Source organism: Bos mutus, chromosome X (genome assembly GCF_027580195.1).
Source record: "Bos mutus isolate GX-2022 chromosome X, NWIPB_WYAK_1.1, whole genome shotgun sequence".
In the NCBI taxonomy this organism is placed as follows: domain Eukaryota; kingdom Metazoa; phylum Chordata; class Mammalia; order Artiodactyla; family Bovidae; genus Bos; species Bos mutus.
Window position 1 is genome coordinate 56,331,423 of NC_091646.1, and position 19,703 is coordinate 56,351,125.

At 33.8% G+C, this 19,703-nt stretch overlaps 1 protein-coding gene across 1 annotated transcript in view; it reads right to left on the bottom strand.

Annotated features, from left to right (window-relative positions):
* Nucleotides 1-13,604: 13,604 nt before the first annotated feature.
* DACH2 (dachshund family transcription factor 2) overlaps nucleotides 13,605-19,703 on the bottom strand; it is an 864,952-nt gene continuing 858,853 nt past the window's right edge. The window contains exons 11-13 of the mRNA XM_070366582.1: nucleotides 17,525-17,671; nucleotides 14,754-14,819; nucleotides 13,605-13,648 (exon numbers count right to left, since the gene is read on the bottom strand). Coding sequence (XP_070222683.1) covers nucleotides 13,605-13,648; nucleotides 14,754-14,819; nucleotides 17,525-17,671 — 257 coding nt within the window. The remainder of the gene's footprint in view (nucleotides 13,649-14,753; nucleotides 14,820-17,524; nucleotides 17,672-19,703) is intronic.

Here is a 19,703-nt window from a genome sequence, read left to right on the forward strand (position 1 = left end):
AAAAGACCAGACTAAAATACATGGGGATTTCTTATAGTTCAACTGAAGTTAATTAAATATGTCTATTTGTAAAAAGATATAATTAGTTTATTTTTAAGTAGCAGTTAATTTGAAAATACTGTTCAATTTCCCCTATTGTTCAATATAAGCTGTTTGACTATCATGACTATCAAATAATGAGACATTCCAGGATGTTATTTTTAAGTAATGCCTCTTTGTTATTCATTTCAAATAATTGATATTAATAAATTTCTAAAAGAAGTATTTGCCTCAGTTCTTCTCCATTATTTATTTTTTAAATTAATGTATTCAATTTAATTGGAGGCTAACTACTTTACAATATTGTGGTGGTTTTTGCCATTAATTGATATGAATCAGCCACAGGTATACTTGTATCCCCCATCCTGAACCTCCCTGGCACAATTTCACTGAATTGGGTTAAAGCAACATACCTGCTCTATACAAAAAGATCTTCTACAGTATATAGAGAGCACCAGAAGCCTTAAAAAATCTTTCCAAGCATGGAATGACTGGAATGTTACACTGATATGAATTAATGTGATGTTTTATGACGTGTAGGGAAAGCAGCAATTCCAATAGAAATTGCATGTATTGCCACCAGGAACTGGTTATTGGGGAATGCATAAAAACTCAGTTGGAATTTTGCATAGAATGTGTGGTACCTCTGTCATATCAGAACTTAATTCTAGGGCAGATGTAAAAATAACATAATGGATTAGTTTTTGCTTGGTATAAAGAGAGCACTTTAGGAGGGGAATTGATTTTTTTTTATACTATTTAGCACACTGGACTACTGCTGTATTAGATTTTGTTGTTGTTCTTGTTTAGTTGCTAAGTCATTTCCAACTCTTTTGCAACACCATCGACTGTAGCTCTTCCCAGGAGCTCTAGGTTCCTCTGTCCATGGGATTTCCTAGGTAAGAATACTGGAGTGGGTTGCCATTCCCTTCTCCAGGGAATCTTCCTGACCCAGGGATTGAACTCACATCTCCTGCATTGGCAGGTGGATTTTTTTTATCAGTAGGCCACGAGGGAAATCCTATTAGATTCCTGCTGCTGTTCCTGCTAAGTCGCTTCAGTCATGTCCGACTTTGTGCGACCCCATAGACAACAGCCCACCAGGCTCCCCCGTCCCTGGGATTCTCTAGGCAAGAACACTGGAGTGGGTTGCCATTTCCTTCTCCAATGAATGAAAGTGAAAAGTGAAAGTGAAGTTGCTCAGTTGTGTCTGACTCTTAGCGACCCCATGGACTGTAGCCCACCAGGCTCCTACATCCATGGGATTTTCCAGGCAAGAGTACTGGAGTGGGGTACCATTGCCTTCTCCAATTACATTCCTAGGAGGCATGAAAATAATGATAGGTATTTGCCACCGGCCTTTGGTGGGTATCCATTAAGTAAACAGTTAAATATACTTGAGGCCATTTCTTGGGCATCTCAAGCAAAATGGCCCATTTGTTTCTAATCAGTGCAGCAGCTTAGGCATCTGGCCATGTCTAGACAGAGGGTGAGCAATGGAAAATATCCATGATGTGACTGACCCATAATATCAGCCTTTCTCCTTTCATTCATTCATTCATATATATATATATATATATATATATATATATATATATATATCTTGGTCTGTTTAACTGTTGATAGCTTGAAGAAGATTGAAGATGGAAGGAGAGCAAAAAATAATAAAGGGGTATATTTTTTTGCTGCTTAGGTATGTGTTTTTATTGTTGCCTTCTTTACATGTAAGGAACAAACTAGTAGAAAGGTATTAAATAACTTTCTCTACCATCAACAAATCAAAGGAAGAACTAGGTGTGGTAAAACCTACAAACTAGAGCTCTCTATATTTCCTAGAGAACTCTACAGGCAATGTGCTTTTTTCAGAAAGGTGATCTTCAATGCAATGATAATAAATATTGATTATTTGCACATATGAATTACCTCCTCACATTAATTCCTATTAAATCTCGGGTCATCCAAATATAAAGCTATTTCATAGCAATTACAGCTGAAACTGGGTTTGTCTGCATTTTCATTTCTGTCACACCATTTAGAAATAGGATTTTCTGTGTCTTAAAAATTCTTCCACCTACTTACCCCACTAGGGTGATCCGGGTTTAATGTGATAATGTTTATGAAGCACTATGAACTCCGTGAAAGAAAGGGGTTATAAATGTGTAACATATTATGTTCAATCATCATTATGATTATTCCCTAAACATTGTGAAGCCCAATCTCTAACTTTTTTCCTGTACATGTAAGGTTCTAATTATCAGCAATGAACACGTAGTAATCGATGGTTCCATATTTTAAGAATTTGAGTATGAATTTCAAAGATTTACAACACTAGGTAAGCAGGTAACTGCTACAGCACCCTATTGGTGCCTATGATCAGTTGGAGTTCCGGCGTCAGTGTTCAGGCTGCACAGAAAAAACAATAAAACCTGGTCAAAATTTCATTCCAACAAACGAAATCCAAAATCTACTCCAAAAATAAAAAAAAATTCAAAATGAATTTCACTAAAAAACACAAACTGACTTTCTAGTATTTTGCTAAACTATACATTTTCAAGATTTGAATAAAGCTGTGTGCAATAAATGTATTACTTCATTACAAATATCCCTTAATCATATGTTCATTGATGTGACCCTCATTCTATTAAAAGCAAAATTATACAAAGGTGAGTAAAATTGTAGATTTGCATAATTTAAAGCTCAATCAAATTCTCTGGGTGTGATATTGACAATACAAAATTAGCCTAAATTATATTCCCTAACTCTGAAATATGCATTATGAGCCCCGTGTGCATGTTCTACTGTTTTACTACCTATAATGAAATGCATGACTAGCTTAATAAGCAAGACATTTCAAAAACATATTTATTTCCCCTTCACAATCTAAAACACGAGTAAAGATTAACACCATTTTCTCTGAATCAAAATCTTTGTTAATGATTGCAATTTCCTTTCAGGATGAGATTTCCTTCCCCAACAGGATGGTTATTTAAAAGTAAACTCTCACTTAAAAAAAAAATACTAATAAACATGTCTATAATGTTTTTGAAGGCTAAATTTAAATGTAGAAAATGATTTTTTCTACCCAGGACTCATATTTTCTTCCAAGTGTTGCCTCAAATCTTATTCACTTATATAATATAAACAAAGAGATTGCCTTAAGAACTACTAGGCTTCATCACAGGCATATTTTCAGCTATCAAATCTTTCTTTTGTGGGTAGCTAATTTATTCATGAACAAATGCCAATATTTTATAAATGATTTACCCTGCTAAGTATGACATTTCTATTTTCTTGAAATTTGTTTAATTAGTGATATGCTTCTAATTTGAAAATGGGCATAATTCCCATTATGCCCACATAATGTGCCTTGGTAGTAAAATAAGATCACATCTAAAAGATCATGTTATCCTAACTTGAATAAGAGAAAGATAAAACATGCTGGTCAATGGTCCACTTTAGTCTTAGGTTCAATCCAAATTAATTTTATACAGTTATTTGTATGAAGTAGACTCCAATTCTGAAATATGTTCAGAATATGATAAATAAGCAACAGTAATGAGGTTATTTTGAGGTCCAGTTAGATATTAGTACAGTTATATAAAAACAATGCTTCTAATCTGAGAGTAGGAAAAGTAGGCCATTACAAGATAGTGGCAGATTAAAAAAAAAGTAACATTTGATTGTTCTTTCTCTAGAGAAAAGCATTGTTTTATAATCATTTTCAGAACGGTCTAGTGCTTATTTTAATAACGTGGTGGTTCTGTGGGAAAAAAAATGGAGATTTAATGAAAATTATAACCACTTAGCCTTATTAGCTTTAAAAATTTCTGACTTACACGTTAGTCAAAACAAATACCAGTACAAGTCATCTTTTTATTGTAAATGGTATCATAATGAGTATCAATCTCTCTCACTTGTATTTAACTCACTTTATTTTTGAGAATGAATTCTTTAATATACCATTTTCTCCTTTATTTAATCTCTAGTTCTTGTAAGAAATATCCTCAAAAGGGATATGGATACCTCTTATTTCATATGGGGATAAAATACAAAAATATGTTTACCACAACTATATATTAAAGAACAGATGTTTTATATATCAATTATAGAATACTAAATATTTCACTCCTATTAAAATCTATATACACAAACAGAAATGTTAACTTCAAATGTATTTTATAAGGCATAGTAATAATATCTTGTACTTATATTTGTCAAAGAATATGGATCTAACTTATTGATGAGGAAGATCAGGCAAACATAATTTTACTAAAATTAAGGCAGAGAAGTTGAATGACTTCTCAAGGTTAGTAACTGATTTAGCCAGTTAGTAACTGAGAAACCCTGACTACTAGACAAGTCTTCTTCCCACTACTTCATTGTGCCTCCTATAGATGAGTTAAAAATGTCAGTAGACGTTCCTGTGTTCAACACACAGACCTGAAAATTTTGAGCTACGAGTTCTAAAAGTTTTAGAATTTTACTTTCCAGCATGGAAGAGAAAGAAAGGGAAAGGAGAATAAATAAAAACTACTATTCATGGATGCTATGTTAGAAGGCATACTAAGCCATTCTAAGCATTTATGTCACATGTGGAATGCTATATTCTTTCACTACTTCTTATTGTAGATCATACCATGGTAAAAGAGGTAAGCTGCTTATGTTTCTATGCTATTGCAGTAAAAATTCTAGGGTCATATAACCCACCTTTTATACGTGTGTAAGTTACAAAATGATTTGCAAAAGTCAAATTTACTTGAGTTTTGTATACGATGTACATTGGAGATATTTTAATGCAATATTTAAAAGTACAACTATGTTCTTTTCATAACTTTTAACTATTTAATTTTAATGCTTAATTGTTAGAAAAACACTATACAACTCAAAGTAATCATAATATGAAATCAAAATATGGAGAAAATGACAATGAGAGTAATGTAAAAACGTTAAATGTTTATTTGAACATTAAAAATGACCACTTCCAACATTTCCCATTGAAATGCAATTATCAGGAGATTGTAAGATTTGAGTTGCAGGCTTTGATGTATTAATTTTAGTTACTCATCAATGGTGGGATCAACAAGACACTCATTTGTATTGTTTTGGAGAAAGTAAGACCACTTAAATTTGGAAGAATAGGGAAATAGAGAAGGAAAACATAAAATAAGATGCTTTCTTTAAAGTCATAGAGGAATTGGTGAACTTGTTCAAATAACCATTTGTAATACTGAGGTAGTATCCAACTTTAATATACAGGTTATTACTAGTGTTCAAGTATTAAATGTCTAAATCATAAACTTTGGGGTTAATGGATTAAGGAGCATCCGTGAGGTCTGTAAAAAATTCTAAACAATATTTTTCTTTAAATTAAATATAATTTTCAAATGGAATACTATATGGCTGTCAAAAATGAAAAATGTTCCTGTGAGCAACAAATAAACCTTTATGCTACTGTCCCACAGAAAAGAATCCTAGCATAAAATTAAATAAAAATCTGTTAAGGTCTAGTTCCAATATGGTGATGTGAATTTAGCCACAAATAGAAAATTTCTTTCTATGAGTACTTAAGCTTCTCTTCACAGTTTCAAATAGAAAAGAGAGATTGTATTTGTGTAATTTTTAAGTATTACCCCAATCTATGCAAACTTTTAAGGCAGAAGTGATTATTATAGTTGGCTTTAGTCTATTTTGGTTAATTAAATATTACACAGAAATAATCCTGTTAGCAGATCTATGTATTAATAATGGCACAAAGACATGATCCTCTTTCTGATGGAATATGTTACTAATGAGTGAGCTAGCAGTAAGCCTGGACTTGGGACATTTTGTGCAATGGAACAGGAAAACTTAGCAAAAAAAAAAAAAAAAATCTAAGTCTTCAAAGGGAAGGGAGACTAGTGGGAACTGAAAAGGGAGAAACCTTGAATGGATTTATTATTTGGGTTTCTGGATTCAGCCATGCCTGAATCTATCCTTTGAAGTGTCAATTAAGTCACTCCATAAGTTACCTTTCAAAATTAAGTTTCCCATAAAAGAAAAAATGGCACAAAGATCACCAGGTTGTACAAATACTAGGTAGTGCCTTTTTTTTCTTTTTGTTCCAATTTTACAGCATCAATCCTCATTCCAAGAGTGACAAGCATCTTGGTGTAGAGCCACCATATATTTGCATATCAGCAATATAATAATGCTATGTTTTGACTGATGTGACAATAATGACACATGATTACAGACTTTTATGAGAATGCTGGCTGTTTTCCTGAGTAAAACACAAATGTGAAAGTGAAAAATAAAACTTAAAGTTTTAATTTAAGAAAGGCTTTCCTTTTGCTTGCCAACTGGAATAGGGTGACTCTTAAGCCAAAAAAAAAAAAAATTGTATTGCATGTGTAAATAGGATGGAACATAAAGTGAGTGGTTAAATAGTTATGTGCATTGAGTTAACCCTCCTTAGATTATAGTCACAAAGATCTGTTAATTAATGAATTAGCCCTGTAGACTCTAAAATGCTGAGTGGCAGATCAACCTATTTTGGTTTGTAAGTCTCACTATCTTTCTATCCCTACAACTACAATTTCACCTATTATGTGAGTGACATATAGCTTAAATTCTTAGATCTGTAGATGAGATTTCACATTATAATAATTAGCATGACAGCTTTTGGTCATTGCAAATATTCTTTTAACAATGCAGTCGTAAGTGGTGTAAACCAATCCACGAAAACCAGGCCCAAAAGTATAAACTAATGTTTGTCATATCTTTCTAAGAAAGAAATAGAAGCAGAATATATGGTATAATCTGACAAGTATTTCAGAGGAGAGAAGTATGATATGAGTTGGGAAGTACAATCAGTTAAAATAATGATCCTTTGGAGGATGAAGAAAATTAGAGACAAATACTTCGTGGGAAAAAAAGTAAAAAGAAGGAGTCTGTCTAATGAATCTAACAAGTAAAAACATATTGCTTTAAATAAAGATGCCATGCTATGATTTTTTTTCTGTGGGGTATGTGCTACAGCCTTTTTCCACTGATAATGCCAGTTGCAGTAAAGTTTCTCTGGGTGGTAATAGTCTCCCATTATTAAAGGAAATATTTAAGAGGAAAGAGGACCCATTTCTCACAATCCTTCTAATTTCTAACAAGCTATGTATCTCTGCTTTACAAGAGAACACTTCTACTTAACAATGGGAATATTAGAGTGCCTGTGTATGTCTTCCAACACAGTACAAGACATCAAAGGGGAGGGAAACTAATGATTATGAGGGTAAGGCAGGAAATAGTCCATAAAAAGAAAGATGTAGACCACACCCTGGTGGGAGTTAGTAGAAACGATTATAGAGAAATTCTATCTGTTCTCCTTCGACTTTTTCTTGCCATATCACTTATGTGGCAAGGCATTATATGTAATTTCTCTTTTCCAGTCCACTTACTTGCTCCTACCATCACTTTCATTGATACTTTATCAAATTCTTCAATGACAATCTTAGCTGAAGGGCAATTGTTTTCAATAAATATTGATATGTCATCTTAAGATCTTTGGAAAAGTGCTGTTTTGGTTACCAAATGAGCAGCAAAGAGAGAAGATAATGAGGTATAAAAGGTCAAGGAAGGAGAGACCAATGTTCAAATTGATTTTGAGAAAATAAATATGAATAAAATATTCATATATATATTTAATAGTATAAATATATTTGAAATTATCTATTATAGACTGCTTGATGAACTATGGAATGAGGTTCATGACATTGTACAGGAGACAGGGATCAAGACCATCCCCATGGAAAAGAAATGCAAAAAAGCAAAATGGCTGTCTGGGGAGGCCTTACGAATAGCTGTGAAAAGAAGAGAAGTGAGAAGCAAAGGAGAAAAGGAAAGATATAAACACCTGAATGCAGAGTTCCAAAGAATAGCAAGAAGAGATAAGAAAGCCTTCCTCAGCGATCAATGTAAAGAAATAGAGGAAAACAACAGAATGGGAAAGACTAGGGTTCTCTTCAAGGAAATCAGAGATACCAAAGGAACATTTTATGCAAAGATGGGCTCAATAAAGGACAGAAATGGTATGGACCTAACAGAAGCAGAAGAGATTAAGAAGGGATAGCAAGAATACACAGAAGAACTGTACAAAAAAGAGCTTCACGACCCAGATAATCACGATGGTGTGATCACTCACCCAGAGCCAGATATCCTGGAATGTGAAGTCAAGTGGGCCTTAGAAAGCATCACTACAAACAAAGCTAGTGGAGGTGATGGAATTCCAGTTGAGCTATTCCAAATTCTGAAAGATGATGCTGTGAAAGTGCTGCACTCAATATGCCAGCAAATTTGGAAAACTCAGCAGTGACCACAGGACTGGAAAAGGTCAGTTTTCATTCCAATCCCAAAGACAGGCAATGCCAAAGAATGCTCAAACTACTGCACAATTGCACTCATCTCACACGCTAGTAAAGTAATGCTCAAAATTCTCCAAGACAGGCTTCAGGAATATGTGAACCATGAACTTCCGGATGTTCAAGCTGGTTTTAGAAAAGGCAGAAGAACCAGAGATCAAATTGCCAACATCCACTGGATCATAGAAAAAGCAAGAGAGTTCCAGAAAAGCATCTATTTCTGCTTTATTGACTATGCCAAAGCCTTTGACTATGTGGACCACAATACACTGTGGAAAATTCTGAAAGAGATGGGAATACCAGACCACCTGATCTGCCTCTTGAGAAATTTGTATGCAAGTCAGGAAGCAACAGTTAGAACTGGACATGGAACAGCAGACTGGTTCCAAATAGGAAAATGAGTTCGTCAAGGCTGTATATTGTCACCCTGTTTATTTAACTTCTATGCAGAGTACATCATGAGAAATGTTGGACTGGAAGAAGCACAAGCTGGAATCAAGACTGCCGGGAGAAATATCAATAACCTCAGATATGCAGATGACACCACCCTTATGGCCAAAAAGTGAAGAGGAACTAAAAAGCCTCTTGATGAAAGTGAAAGTGGGGAGTGAAAAAGTTGGCTTAAAGCTCAACATTCAGAAAACGAAGATCATGGCATCTGGTCCCATCACTTCATGGGAAATAGATGGGGAAACAGTGTCAGACTTTATTTTTCTGGGCTTCAAAATCACTGCAGATGGTGACTGCAGCCATGAAATTAAAAGACGCTTACTCCTTGCAAGGAAAGTTATGACCAACCTAGATAGCATATTCAAAAGTGGAGACATTAATTTGCCAACAAAGGTTCATCTAATCAAGGCTATGGTTTTTCCTGTGGTCATGTATGGATGTGAGAATTGGACTGTGAAGAAGGCTGAGCGCAGAAGAATTGATGCTTTTGAACTGTGGTGTTAGAGAAGACTCTTGAGAGTCCCTTGGACTTCAAGGAGATCCAACCAGTCCATTCTGAAGGCGATCAACCCTGGGATTTCTTTGGAAGGAATGATGCTAAAGCTGAAACTCCAGTACTTTGGCCACCTCATGCGAAGAGTTGACTCATTGGAAAAGACTCTGATGCTGGGAGGGATTGGGGGCAAGAGGAGAAGGGGACGACAGAGGATGAGATGGCTGGATGGCATCACTGACTCGATGGACATGAGTCTGAGTGAACTCCGGGAGTTGGTGATGGACAGGGAGGTCTGGCGTGCTGCGATTCATGGGGTTGCAAGGAGGACACGACTGAGTGACTGATCTGATCTGATCTGATTATGAATATATATATACATATATTAAATTACATCATAAAATATGTGTTCTTTTTAACATAGGGGCATCAAGATTGTGTCTGCTACTTTTATAGTCAAACAACATTTTATTCACCTTGCTTTTAATTCTTCAGTGACATCTTCACCAAACACTGTATAGGTGAGATCATGAATTTTGCATATTAGAATGGTAAGCTTATATTCTTTGAATAAGCTCTCACTTTTTTTTCCTGAATAAAAATTGTTCACAGGGGGAAAAGGGATGTTTTATAGGTTTAACTCTTATACCAAAGTTTGGTTTACTTTTCACATGTGGGTTGGATTTAATATCCACTTCTGGTATGTTAGTCTCAAAAGAAGGGAAAATCATTTAAGATTCCATCCTATTTACTGAAAAATATCAGATTAAAAATATATTCCAGTGTTAAATCATGTTTTGTCATTGTCAAACATGTAGGCAAAAAATTAAATATGAAAATTATTCAAAGAGATTGACATTCCTTTTGCAAAAGCATTTACTAGATTTTTTTGTTTTGCTTTCTTCCCCCAAAAAATGCACTGGAAGAAAATAGAGCAATGTGTCACTGTGCCTTTGTATTTTATGATGTTATTACAATAAACATTTCAAAATAATATTTTATTTTGTTACTAGAAAGCCAGTTCATGAAGGCTATTTGTTTTCCAAAATTTAGGAGCTTCATGTTCTGGATTTGTTTTATCTGTTATTAAGATGACAATATCAATTTTTAACATTTAAGAAACATGTACTGTACCAGTAGCTCTAAACAATGAAATACAGTCATACAAAGGTTAACTAAGTATAAACATGCAAAAGGAGAAGTCTCCCTTCAATCATAAAGTGATGTTATTTTCTGTTCAGCAGTTCATGTTACTGCTGTTCATGCTAATTAATTAAAGGAGCTGTTGCTGTAATGTGCAAACAGGGAATCTGAGAAACTGAGAGGGCTTTTAGGTCTCCAAGTGAAGTTAAGTCAGTCTTGACACAAGCAATAAAATGTAATGAAATCACTTGTCATTGCTAAGCTTGTGAAAACTGTGAAGTGTGACTAGGGAGTAAAAGGATTATAATTAGATTTCCAATAGGATAATAACTAAATGGCAGAACGCAGTAAAGAGAAGATGTCACTTTGTTAGCTAATGGTACTGCAGTTTGGCTTTAGTTTTTACCATCTCACTTGTAGTTGTGCTAATTTAATTTACTTTAATCAGCAAAAGTGCACTACACAAATGGTATTTGGGTGTCATTTGCAAAAATCATTGATCTGAAGGTACACTTAATGAGAACTGATATGTTTATTTTATGTGAAAAGGAGATTAGTTGATAAAACGGTTGATGTGTGTCTTGCAGGCCTCCAACTTTGTTATGAGAATCTGGGTTGGAGGATATTAGTATACATCCTTCACTTCCAGAAATAGTGGACACTGCTATCAGAATGGGTGTGTATTCATTTTTTGATCTCCTTATAGTATACAGGAGGAGTTGCTATATAGACCATTAAAATATAAGGAATACAGAAATCCTTTTATCAGAAGGTGATCTATGCATAATAACTTGTCTGTCAAACAACACTCAAAGCATAAAAGACATAAAATAACTAAGCTGAAGAGATCTAGAATACATATAAGTATAGCAGTACATGGTCAGTTTGTGGAAATTATCATAAAACTGTACAGGACTTTATTACTTAGAATGATAGCCAAGCAACATTCTTCCAAATCCTCTTTAAGTCCTCTCAAGGAAATGTTACAATGCAACTAATAGAATTTCAAAGAGAAATCACTAAGTGAATGACAGATTTGTATCCAACAGAGATATTGACAATAGGAAGAAAAAAGACTTCACTGATGCTGGAATTATTTGCTGCGATGGAGATGGGTTGTGAAAATAGCATTGTATTAGCATGCATGAATTGACCCTCACAGACAATTCTAGGGAATAATCATCCAAGTTAAAAAATTTCCTGTTAAAGAATGCGGAACAAGCTGCCACAAACCAGAAGGAGGGAAGTGAAAAAGATGAAAATAGCATCAAAATATGTCAAAAAAGAAAGATAACACAAAAGAACAAAATTATCAGGCAGAAAGGAAAAATAGTGGTTAAAATTGCATTTTATGTCCACCAACCATTATACATTGTCTCAAGTTCATAGGTACATATAAAAGTAATTTCTCAATTCTGTGCATCTTAAACAAAAAAGTAATATTATTGGGATGTTGGGAGAGGGTTGGATGATTTGGGACAATGGCATTGAAATATGTATAATATCATATATGAAACGAGTCACCAGTTCACCAGTCCAGGTTCGATGCACGATACTGGATGCTTGAGACTGGTGCACTGGGACGACCCAGAGGGATGGTATGGGGAGGGAGGAGGGAGGAGGGTTCAGGATGGGGAACACATGTATACCTGTGGCAGATTCATTTTGATATATGCCAAAACCAATACAATATTGTAAAGTTAAGTAAAATAAAATTTAATAAAAACAGAATGAAAAAACAAAACAAAAAATATCATTTGAATTTATTGATTCAATGAACTATTTTTAAGATTAATTATGATAATATTTTCAGGCATCTATTCACCTAGTTAATAGAATAAATCAATTTCTGCTCATAAAGTAATTTCTTTTAGATATTAAATTGTGATTCTACTATCATATTAATATAAGGCATTTACTCTAGTTTTTCATAAATTGATGATAAGAACTTTATCATTTATCATACTTATATATTGTGCTAAGGAAGGTGAGAATATGAACTTTTTCATTTTTACCATATTTATTCAAGAATACTATTTAACATAACCCAAAAGGCAGATATTTAATAAAAATTATTAACCATCATATTTTACCATATATATGGAAAATATTAACCACAAATGCTAGAAAATTTGACTTATAATTTGAAAAGTATATATAAGTTAATCTCCTTGCTTTAAAATTGTTCTATCTCAATCCTTTTAAAAGTAGACCAAATTTTCTCATATTTAGCTAGCAAAAACTAAGGAAGATTATTAAAATTATACTCACTGAATACAAGTATTAAATGTGCCCTCTCCTAATCACAAGTTAATATCAAAAGCCATTCTTTGAAGACTTCACTAAAATAAAAGACTGAGCCAAATAGTGAATGTAACTTTTCCTTATATCATCTAATTGGCCTTCTATGAATAAGTTATCTGTTTGTTGCATTGAAATGCAACTTTAGGACAGTTCAAAATTTATATTTATTTCAGAGTCAGGAAAGATGCTATTACTGGGGACTAAAGGAATTTGTATATAATACAGATAGATATAGATAAAGATTCATGGGCTTCCCTGGTGGCTCAGACAGTAAAGAATCCGCCTGCATTGTGGGAGACCTGGGTTGGATCCCTGGGTTGAGAAGATCCCCTGAAAAGGAAATGGCAACCCACTGCAGTATTCTTGACTGGAAAATCCCATGGACAGAGGAAACACACACACACAGATATATATATATATATATATATATATATATATATATATGTATATGTATGTATATATAATAGCTATGAATGGTGAGTATAAGATTAAAGGATAGTAAAGATACAACCTGCTGATAGTTTACCTTCTACAGTTCCAAAGATGACCTTATATCTCACTTAAAGAAGGGCCCAATCAAGCTCAATGCTCCTTAAAGATTCAGTCTATATTTGTGTTTTACAGATTCACTAGGGACCATATGCTTCAGACTTGCTCAATCCTACCTTGGACCTGTGGTGGCAACCTTAAATAGTGGTAGCCCACAAATAGTGGGGATTTATTTATCAATTTCACAGTGGTAAATTGATTGGATAAACACCGAGTCTCATTCAAATTGGCTTTGCTCACACAGACACAGCCTTTAAGTTGAGAGAAGAAAGTAGGTAAGCTAAAGAGGCACAAGACAAAGCAAAAGCTTTATGAGCTACACATGCATGTTTCCACACCTAGTAAAGTTAATACATTAGTTAAGTCTATCCAGCTGCAGCAGAATCAGCCATTCCCAGAAGATCCATGATCTTTGACACTCCTAGATTTGCAAAGATGATGTGCAAAACTTCATGAGTGAGGATTTCTAAATTTTCTGAAACTGCCACATAAAATGGTGATCCACAGACAAACCCACATGGATCTTTTGGTCATATCTGGTTCTGTTGTCTTCATATTGATCCAGTCATTACACTATGGAAAGGCACTGATTAGTTAAACCTCCAAAAGGTAACATTTCTATGGTTGTTTCCTTTTTGAAAGTTAGGTAATTTTTTTTCTTTTTTTATTAGAGTGAGACATGAATATGAAAATAAATATAATCTGCATACAGAGGGCTAGAAAACTGTATTAGAAAGACACAGAGAAACTCCAGTGGTCAAATTTCAATTTTTAATTTTAGTTGTGTTTGCACTCCAATGAGACTATATTGATTTGTTTTGCCTATTTTCATACTACTAAATACTTTTAAATATTTTAAAGGATCTAAGCAATTATGGGAATCCTACAAATTATGAATTACAAGTCCTGCTTTTATTTTCATAGTCAGTTTCTAAAATATCTAAATTTGGCACCAGAACTTAAATATTGATAAAAATGTTGCCTAGAATACTTTGCAAATATTGATAGGTTATGATTATTGAACCACTGTCTTTTAAAAACAGTAAAGTAGCAAGATTTAAAAACTGTATTATTGTACACTTATAAAAAGGTAAATTATATTCACATTTTGTATTTTTAGAATATGCCTAACTTCTAAATGTACATTCTTTTAACAAGTAAACATACAAGAAATTTCCTCACATTGTGTATGTAAAATTCTTAGTCCCTAAATACATAGTCTCAATAAACATTACAGACTTTTACCCTATCATGAAGTAAGAAAAGTTTAACTTATTTATTTACGTTACTTATATGAAAAGTATCAACAAAGGAGCTCATCCTCATCCAACCCTCTGGGATCACATATTAAGCAGTTGTAGAAAGAAGTACACTATTTACTGTACCTTGCATAGCAGTACTATCATGTAGAGTTCCAGTGTTTTCTATTTCAATATCTGGAATCACAGTATCTGAAAGAAGTGACACTCAAGATTAAGGCATATTCAATTTTTCCTGACTCCATTTGAGTAAAAACTCTCAGCTGGTCAGGGTCTTGGTCCTATAGTAAACACGAGACTTTGAGTGGCGTTTTGATTTTTTTTAATGTCAATATATATATATATTTTTATTTTATTTTATTTTATTTTATTTTTAAACTTTACATAATTGTATTAGTTTTGCCAAATATCAAAATGAATCCATCACAGGTATACATGTGCTCCCCATCCTGAACCCTCCTCCCTCCCCATACCATCCCTCTGGGTCGTCCCAGTGCACTAGCCCCAAGCATCCAGTATCGTGCATTGAATGTCAATATATTTTTAATGGTAGTGTTTAGAGAACCACTGACTGAAACTTCCCAGCCTGGCCATGCACTATAGTAAACACAGGCATGAGTTATCTTACAAAAGGTGGTCCTGGTAAGGAATGCAGAACTAACAAGCTACTAACAACTGGAAGAATTCTGGAAAGGTCAAAAGGAGAGAGGAAACACCAGTCCATATGTCCTACCAACCTCCTAGAATCCTTCTCACTGGAATCTATCTATCTTTGCTGAGTGATGTGCATGCCACTAGAAAGGACCCTGAGTCAAGAGTGATTGGCCAGAGACAACTTGGAAACTAATCTAATTATCATAAAATCCAAGACTGTGAGCCACATGGCAAAGCAGTTCTCCTGGGTTCCCTTACCCTCCTGCTGTCCACCTAGGGGGGCCCCTTTCCAATAAAGTAACTTGTGCCTCCTTGGACAATCCATTGCCAAGTGTTAGGCAAGAGCTCACTCTTGTGCCCTAGAAAGGGTCCCCTTTCCTATAACAGTAAGAAGGAGGATTATAAACCTTAGTTAAATTCTACAATTGGGCATATATTTCCAGGTATATAGTAAATACTTCTTTATTCATTTTACTCTCTAGAGATAAACCTCAAGAAAATAATATATCCATATAAACCCCCTCAGACTATCAGGTAACATGCTCTATGAAATAAAGAAAAAGTTAATATAATTACCCCATTCTTATGTATATTTTCCATTTGTGAAATGTGATAGATGATGATTATCTCTATGGTAAATGTACATGAACACTAAAACACAGACTATGATTTCTGGTCTTTATTTAGTACTGGCTCTTGGGACCAAGAGATACATGAATTGTTTAAAACAAAAACAAAAAAAATAAAAACTTGAGGAGAAGAAACAAGGAGATGGGTTTCTTATTTTCAATTTTCAATATGATTACCTAAAAGTTATTCATATTCATGAAACACAGTTTAATATGTTCATTTCTATATATAAATTGCTCAGACCCCCTTGGGTAATATAATAACAGAAGCCTATGTATCATCCAATGTCATCAAGGATTAATGTGAGAAAGAAATTATTTGAATACAAGTTACCCACATGCTGTAAAAACAGCCTCTTTTCCTTTATAACAGAGAACACTGGAGCTACAGTGGAATTCACATATGGGTGGATTTCAAATATATAAAAAAACTCAAGGGTCCTCATAATTACATCTTCAGAGCCTCAAATAATGAGTGTACTGAACATTTGCTCCATATCTGATTCCCATTGTCTAAGATGTTCCACAGTATGAAATATCGATGTATTATTATTTATCCTCTCTCTTCTGTGTCTCAATGAGGCATAGCTGTCATGAGCTAATAATCTAGTTCTGTATTCCTATTGACTGTGATGACAATGATTTAAGATAGTCACAGCAAAAAGGGAATTGAATTTTTAGGAGGTAAAAATATGATTGAACATTTGTATGGAATTGTCTATTTGTTCTTAGTATATGGCACTTGAAGAAACACTATTTCAGTTCATGCTTGTGTCATATCATGTACGGAATATGTGTACATGCATGTATGAAATTCTTAGGCTCATCCTTTTTATATACACATATCAGTTAAATATACCAGCTGTTAATATGCTATGAAAGAAGAACTTGAGTAGCCTATGAGATAAAATTATGTTGTAGACTTTCATCATTTAAAATAGAATCAGAAAAATTTGGAATTAAGAGATTTCATGAGAAGCACCTCTTCTCACAGGAACTCCAGTAATTTATTTAGAACATTCTTTTTCAACCAGGCACTCTTGAAGCCCTCATCACTGATACAATCTGCACTAAAGGAACCACCTTTCTAAAAGCTCATTAAAATAAATGAAACATTAAAACAAACATTAGCACATTTTATCATGAATGGAGATAAAATGCATTTTAAGTGTAGGGAAGTTATCAATATTACTTCTGCAAAAACCAGGAGGATTCCCTGTTACTCCTAAACTATTATATTTATATCTCCCAGGATAGGGATTATTTTGACAGATTAAATTAATGACCTAAAACACTTGGCTTCAAATTGATGTATTAATTGTGTGCTTAGTCACTCATTCATGCCCAGTTCTTTGCGACCTCATGGACTGTAGCCCTCCAGGATCCCCTTTCCATGGAGATTCTCCAGGCAAGAATACTAGAGTGGATTTTCATGCCCTCCTTCATGGGATCTTCCGAACCCAGTGATCGAACCCAGTTCTCTTTACCATTTGAGCCACTTGGGAAGCCCTGATATATTAATTGTTCCTAGACAAAATCTCTCCCATTCCATCTCCCTCCCTCACCCCCTCCCCTTTGTGTACCCTAATTGTGAAGTTCCAATTCACACATTACCTTTCAACATCCTTAGTCCACTGTCACTAGTAGTGGCTTGCTTAAATGCTTGCTCCACTTGCTCCCTGCACTTTGATTCAAATTCCAAGGCTTCTTGTAGTTTTTTCTTTGCTTTTTTCTCCTTCTTTAGGCGCTTTTGCATGGTAGCTAAAATATGGAAAGGGAAGTAGTTTTCAAAGGCTTGGTCATTGAAATCAAGTTGCCAGTTTTGATGAATTATAAAAAATATATACAGAGATTCAGGTAGATATATAAATGTATGATTAGCTTCTGTTGATTCCAGTTATCATTAGACTCAACCAAAGAATATTCAGTCATATAACTGATTTGTTATTGCTTTCACATCTCCAGTAAGTAAGCTCTATAATACACATGCATTTGTACAGTGTTGGTGGTAGTACTGGAAAACTGTTTTCTACCTTGACTACATGGATTTAGTGATAACATGAAATATTTTATAAACTTGTTAAGAAAAGTATTCTTATTATTCATCAGGTTATTCCTATACATACTTAAAAATACAAAAAAAAAATCCTGAAAGTATTTATTGAGTTTCAAAACATGGTATGTTTTTTAAAACTTACAATGTCCAGGGTCTATTTCTCTGAGATGTTACTACTTTTAAGGGAAAATATCTATCTCTTTAAGTATATGCATATATCATGGGACTCTGCATCTCTCCATATATTTATATTTGAACCTATCTACACATTTTAAAGAGAATAATATTCAGCAATCATTTTATTAAGCAATCTATAAAAGCACAATAGCATTTTTTATAAACAGTAAAGGAAATGAAGAGTTACAAACAATTATAACTCAACTCTCAAGGCTTTTTATCCTAACAAGAAACTTTAACTGCCCTAATGTATAATTGTTACTATACTCTGAAACCTTGAAATCTGTGATAATTTCTCAAATAGAATTAGTGAACTTTAGCAATAATATTGGTACACAGCAGGGCTTTAACAGGGTTCTAAGCAAACCGACCTTCATATTCTTCCAAAATCAGTTTGTAAAAATTAAGATATTAATATCATGGCAATAAAAAATTATTCAAGGAACATTAAGCAAAATTATAAATTATATGATATTTTAAAAGTTAAAATATTCATATACATTTAAAATATTTCAGTCACAGTAAACTGAATATGATGCTAATTTGAATTTCAATTGCTTTATCTCACATTTCAATGTCTTTCCATATAAATGACCTTCACAACTTGAAAAGAGTCAGTTACTCATCTAAATGTGTGCATATTTCAGAGGACTAAGGTAATAACAAAATGAAAATCTTGAAATAAAAACACTGAGAATGTATAGTTCTTGTTCCATTTTTGATAAAAGGCTGATAAATAAGGTTAAACATAAAAATATTTTACTATTATAATTGTACAATATTACATCTACTATGTCTAGGAATTTTTAAAAGAAAATAGATGTGTTATCAATTACAAAGATTGACCTGAAGAGTCTATAAGGAGTAAACAGAAATCAGTATGGGTAGATCCCTAAAAGTTAGATGCCAATTTTAATGTATGTAGTTTTTCATAAATCAATTTGTGAATGTTAGTATATTAAACATATAATTATTTCATTTTTGTTGTTGTTTAATCACTGTCATGTCTGATTCTTTTGAGACCCCATGGACTGCAACCTGACAGTCTCCTCTGTCCATGGGATTTTCTAGACAAGAATACTGGAGTGGGTTGTTATTTCCTTCTCCAGGGTATCTGCCTGACCCAGGGATCAAACCCACGTCTCCTGCATTGCAGGTGGATTCTTTATCACTGAGCCATCAGGGAAGCCAATAATTATTTGTTACTTTAGTATAAATAATTTCCCTACAAAAGAAATGTGCTTTTATGACTCTTAATCATAATAATTCACAATTGCCCTCTGCTCTTTCATAGTAGCAGATTAGTTACCTTGCTTGTTTAACTTATAAGCAGAGTACATCATGTGAAATACCAGCTGGATGAACCACAAGCTGGGATGAAGATTGCCAGGAGAAATTTCAACTGCTTCAGATATGCAGATAACCCCACCCTAATGTCCAAAAGTGAAGAGGAACTAAGGAGCCTTTTGATGATGATGAAAGAGGAGAGTGAAAGCTGACTTGAAACTCAACATTCAAAAAACTATGATCATGGAATCTGATCTCACCACTTCATGGCAA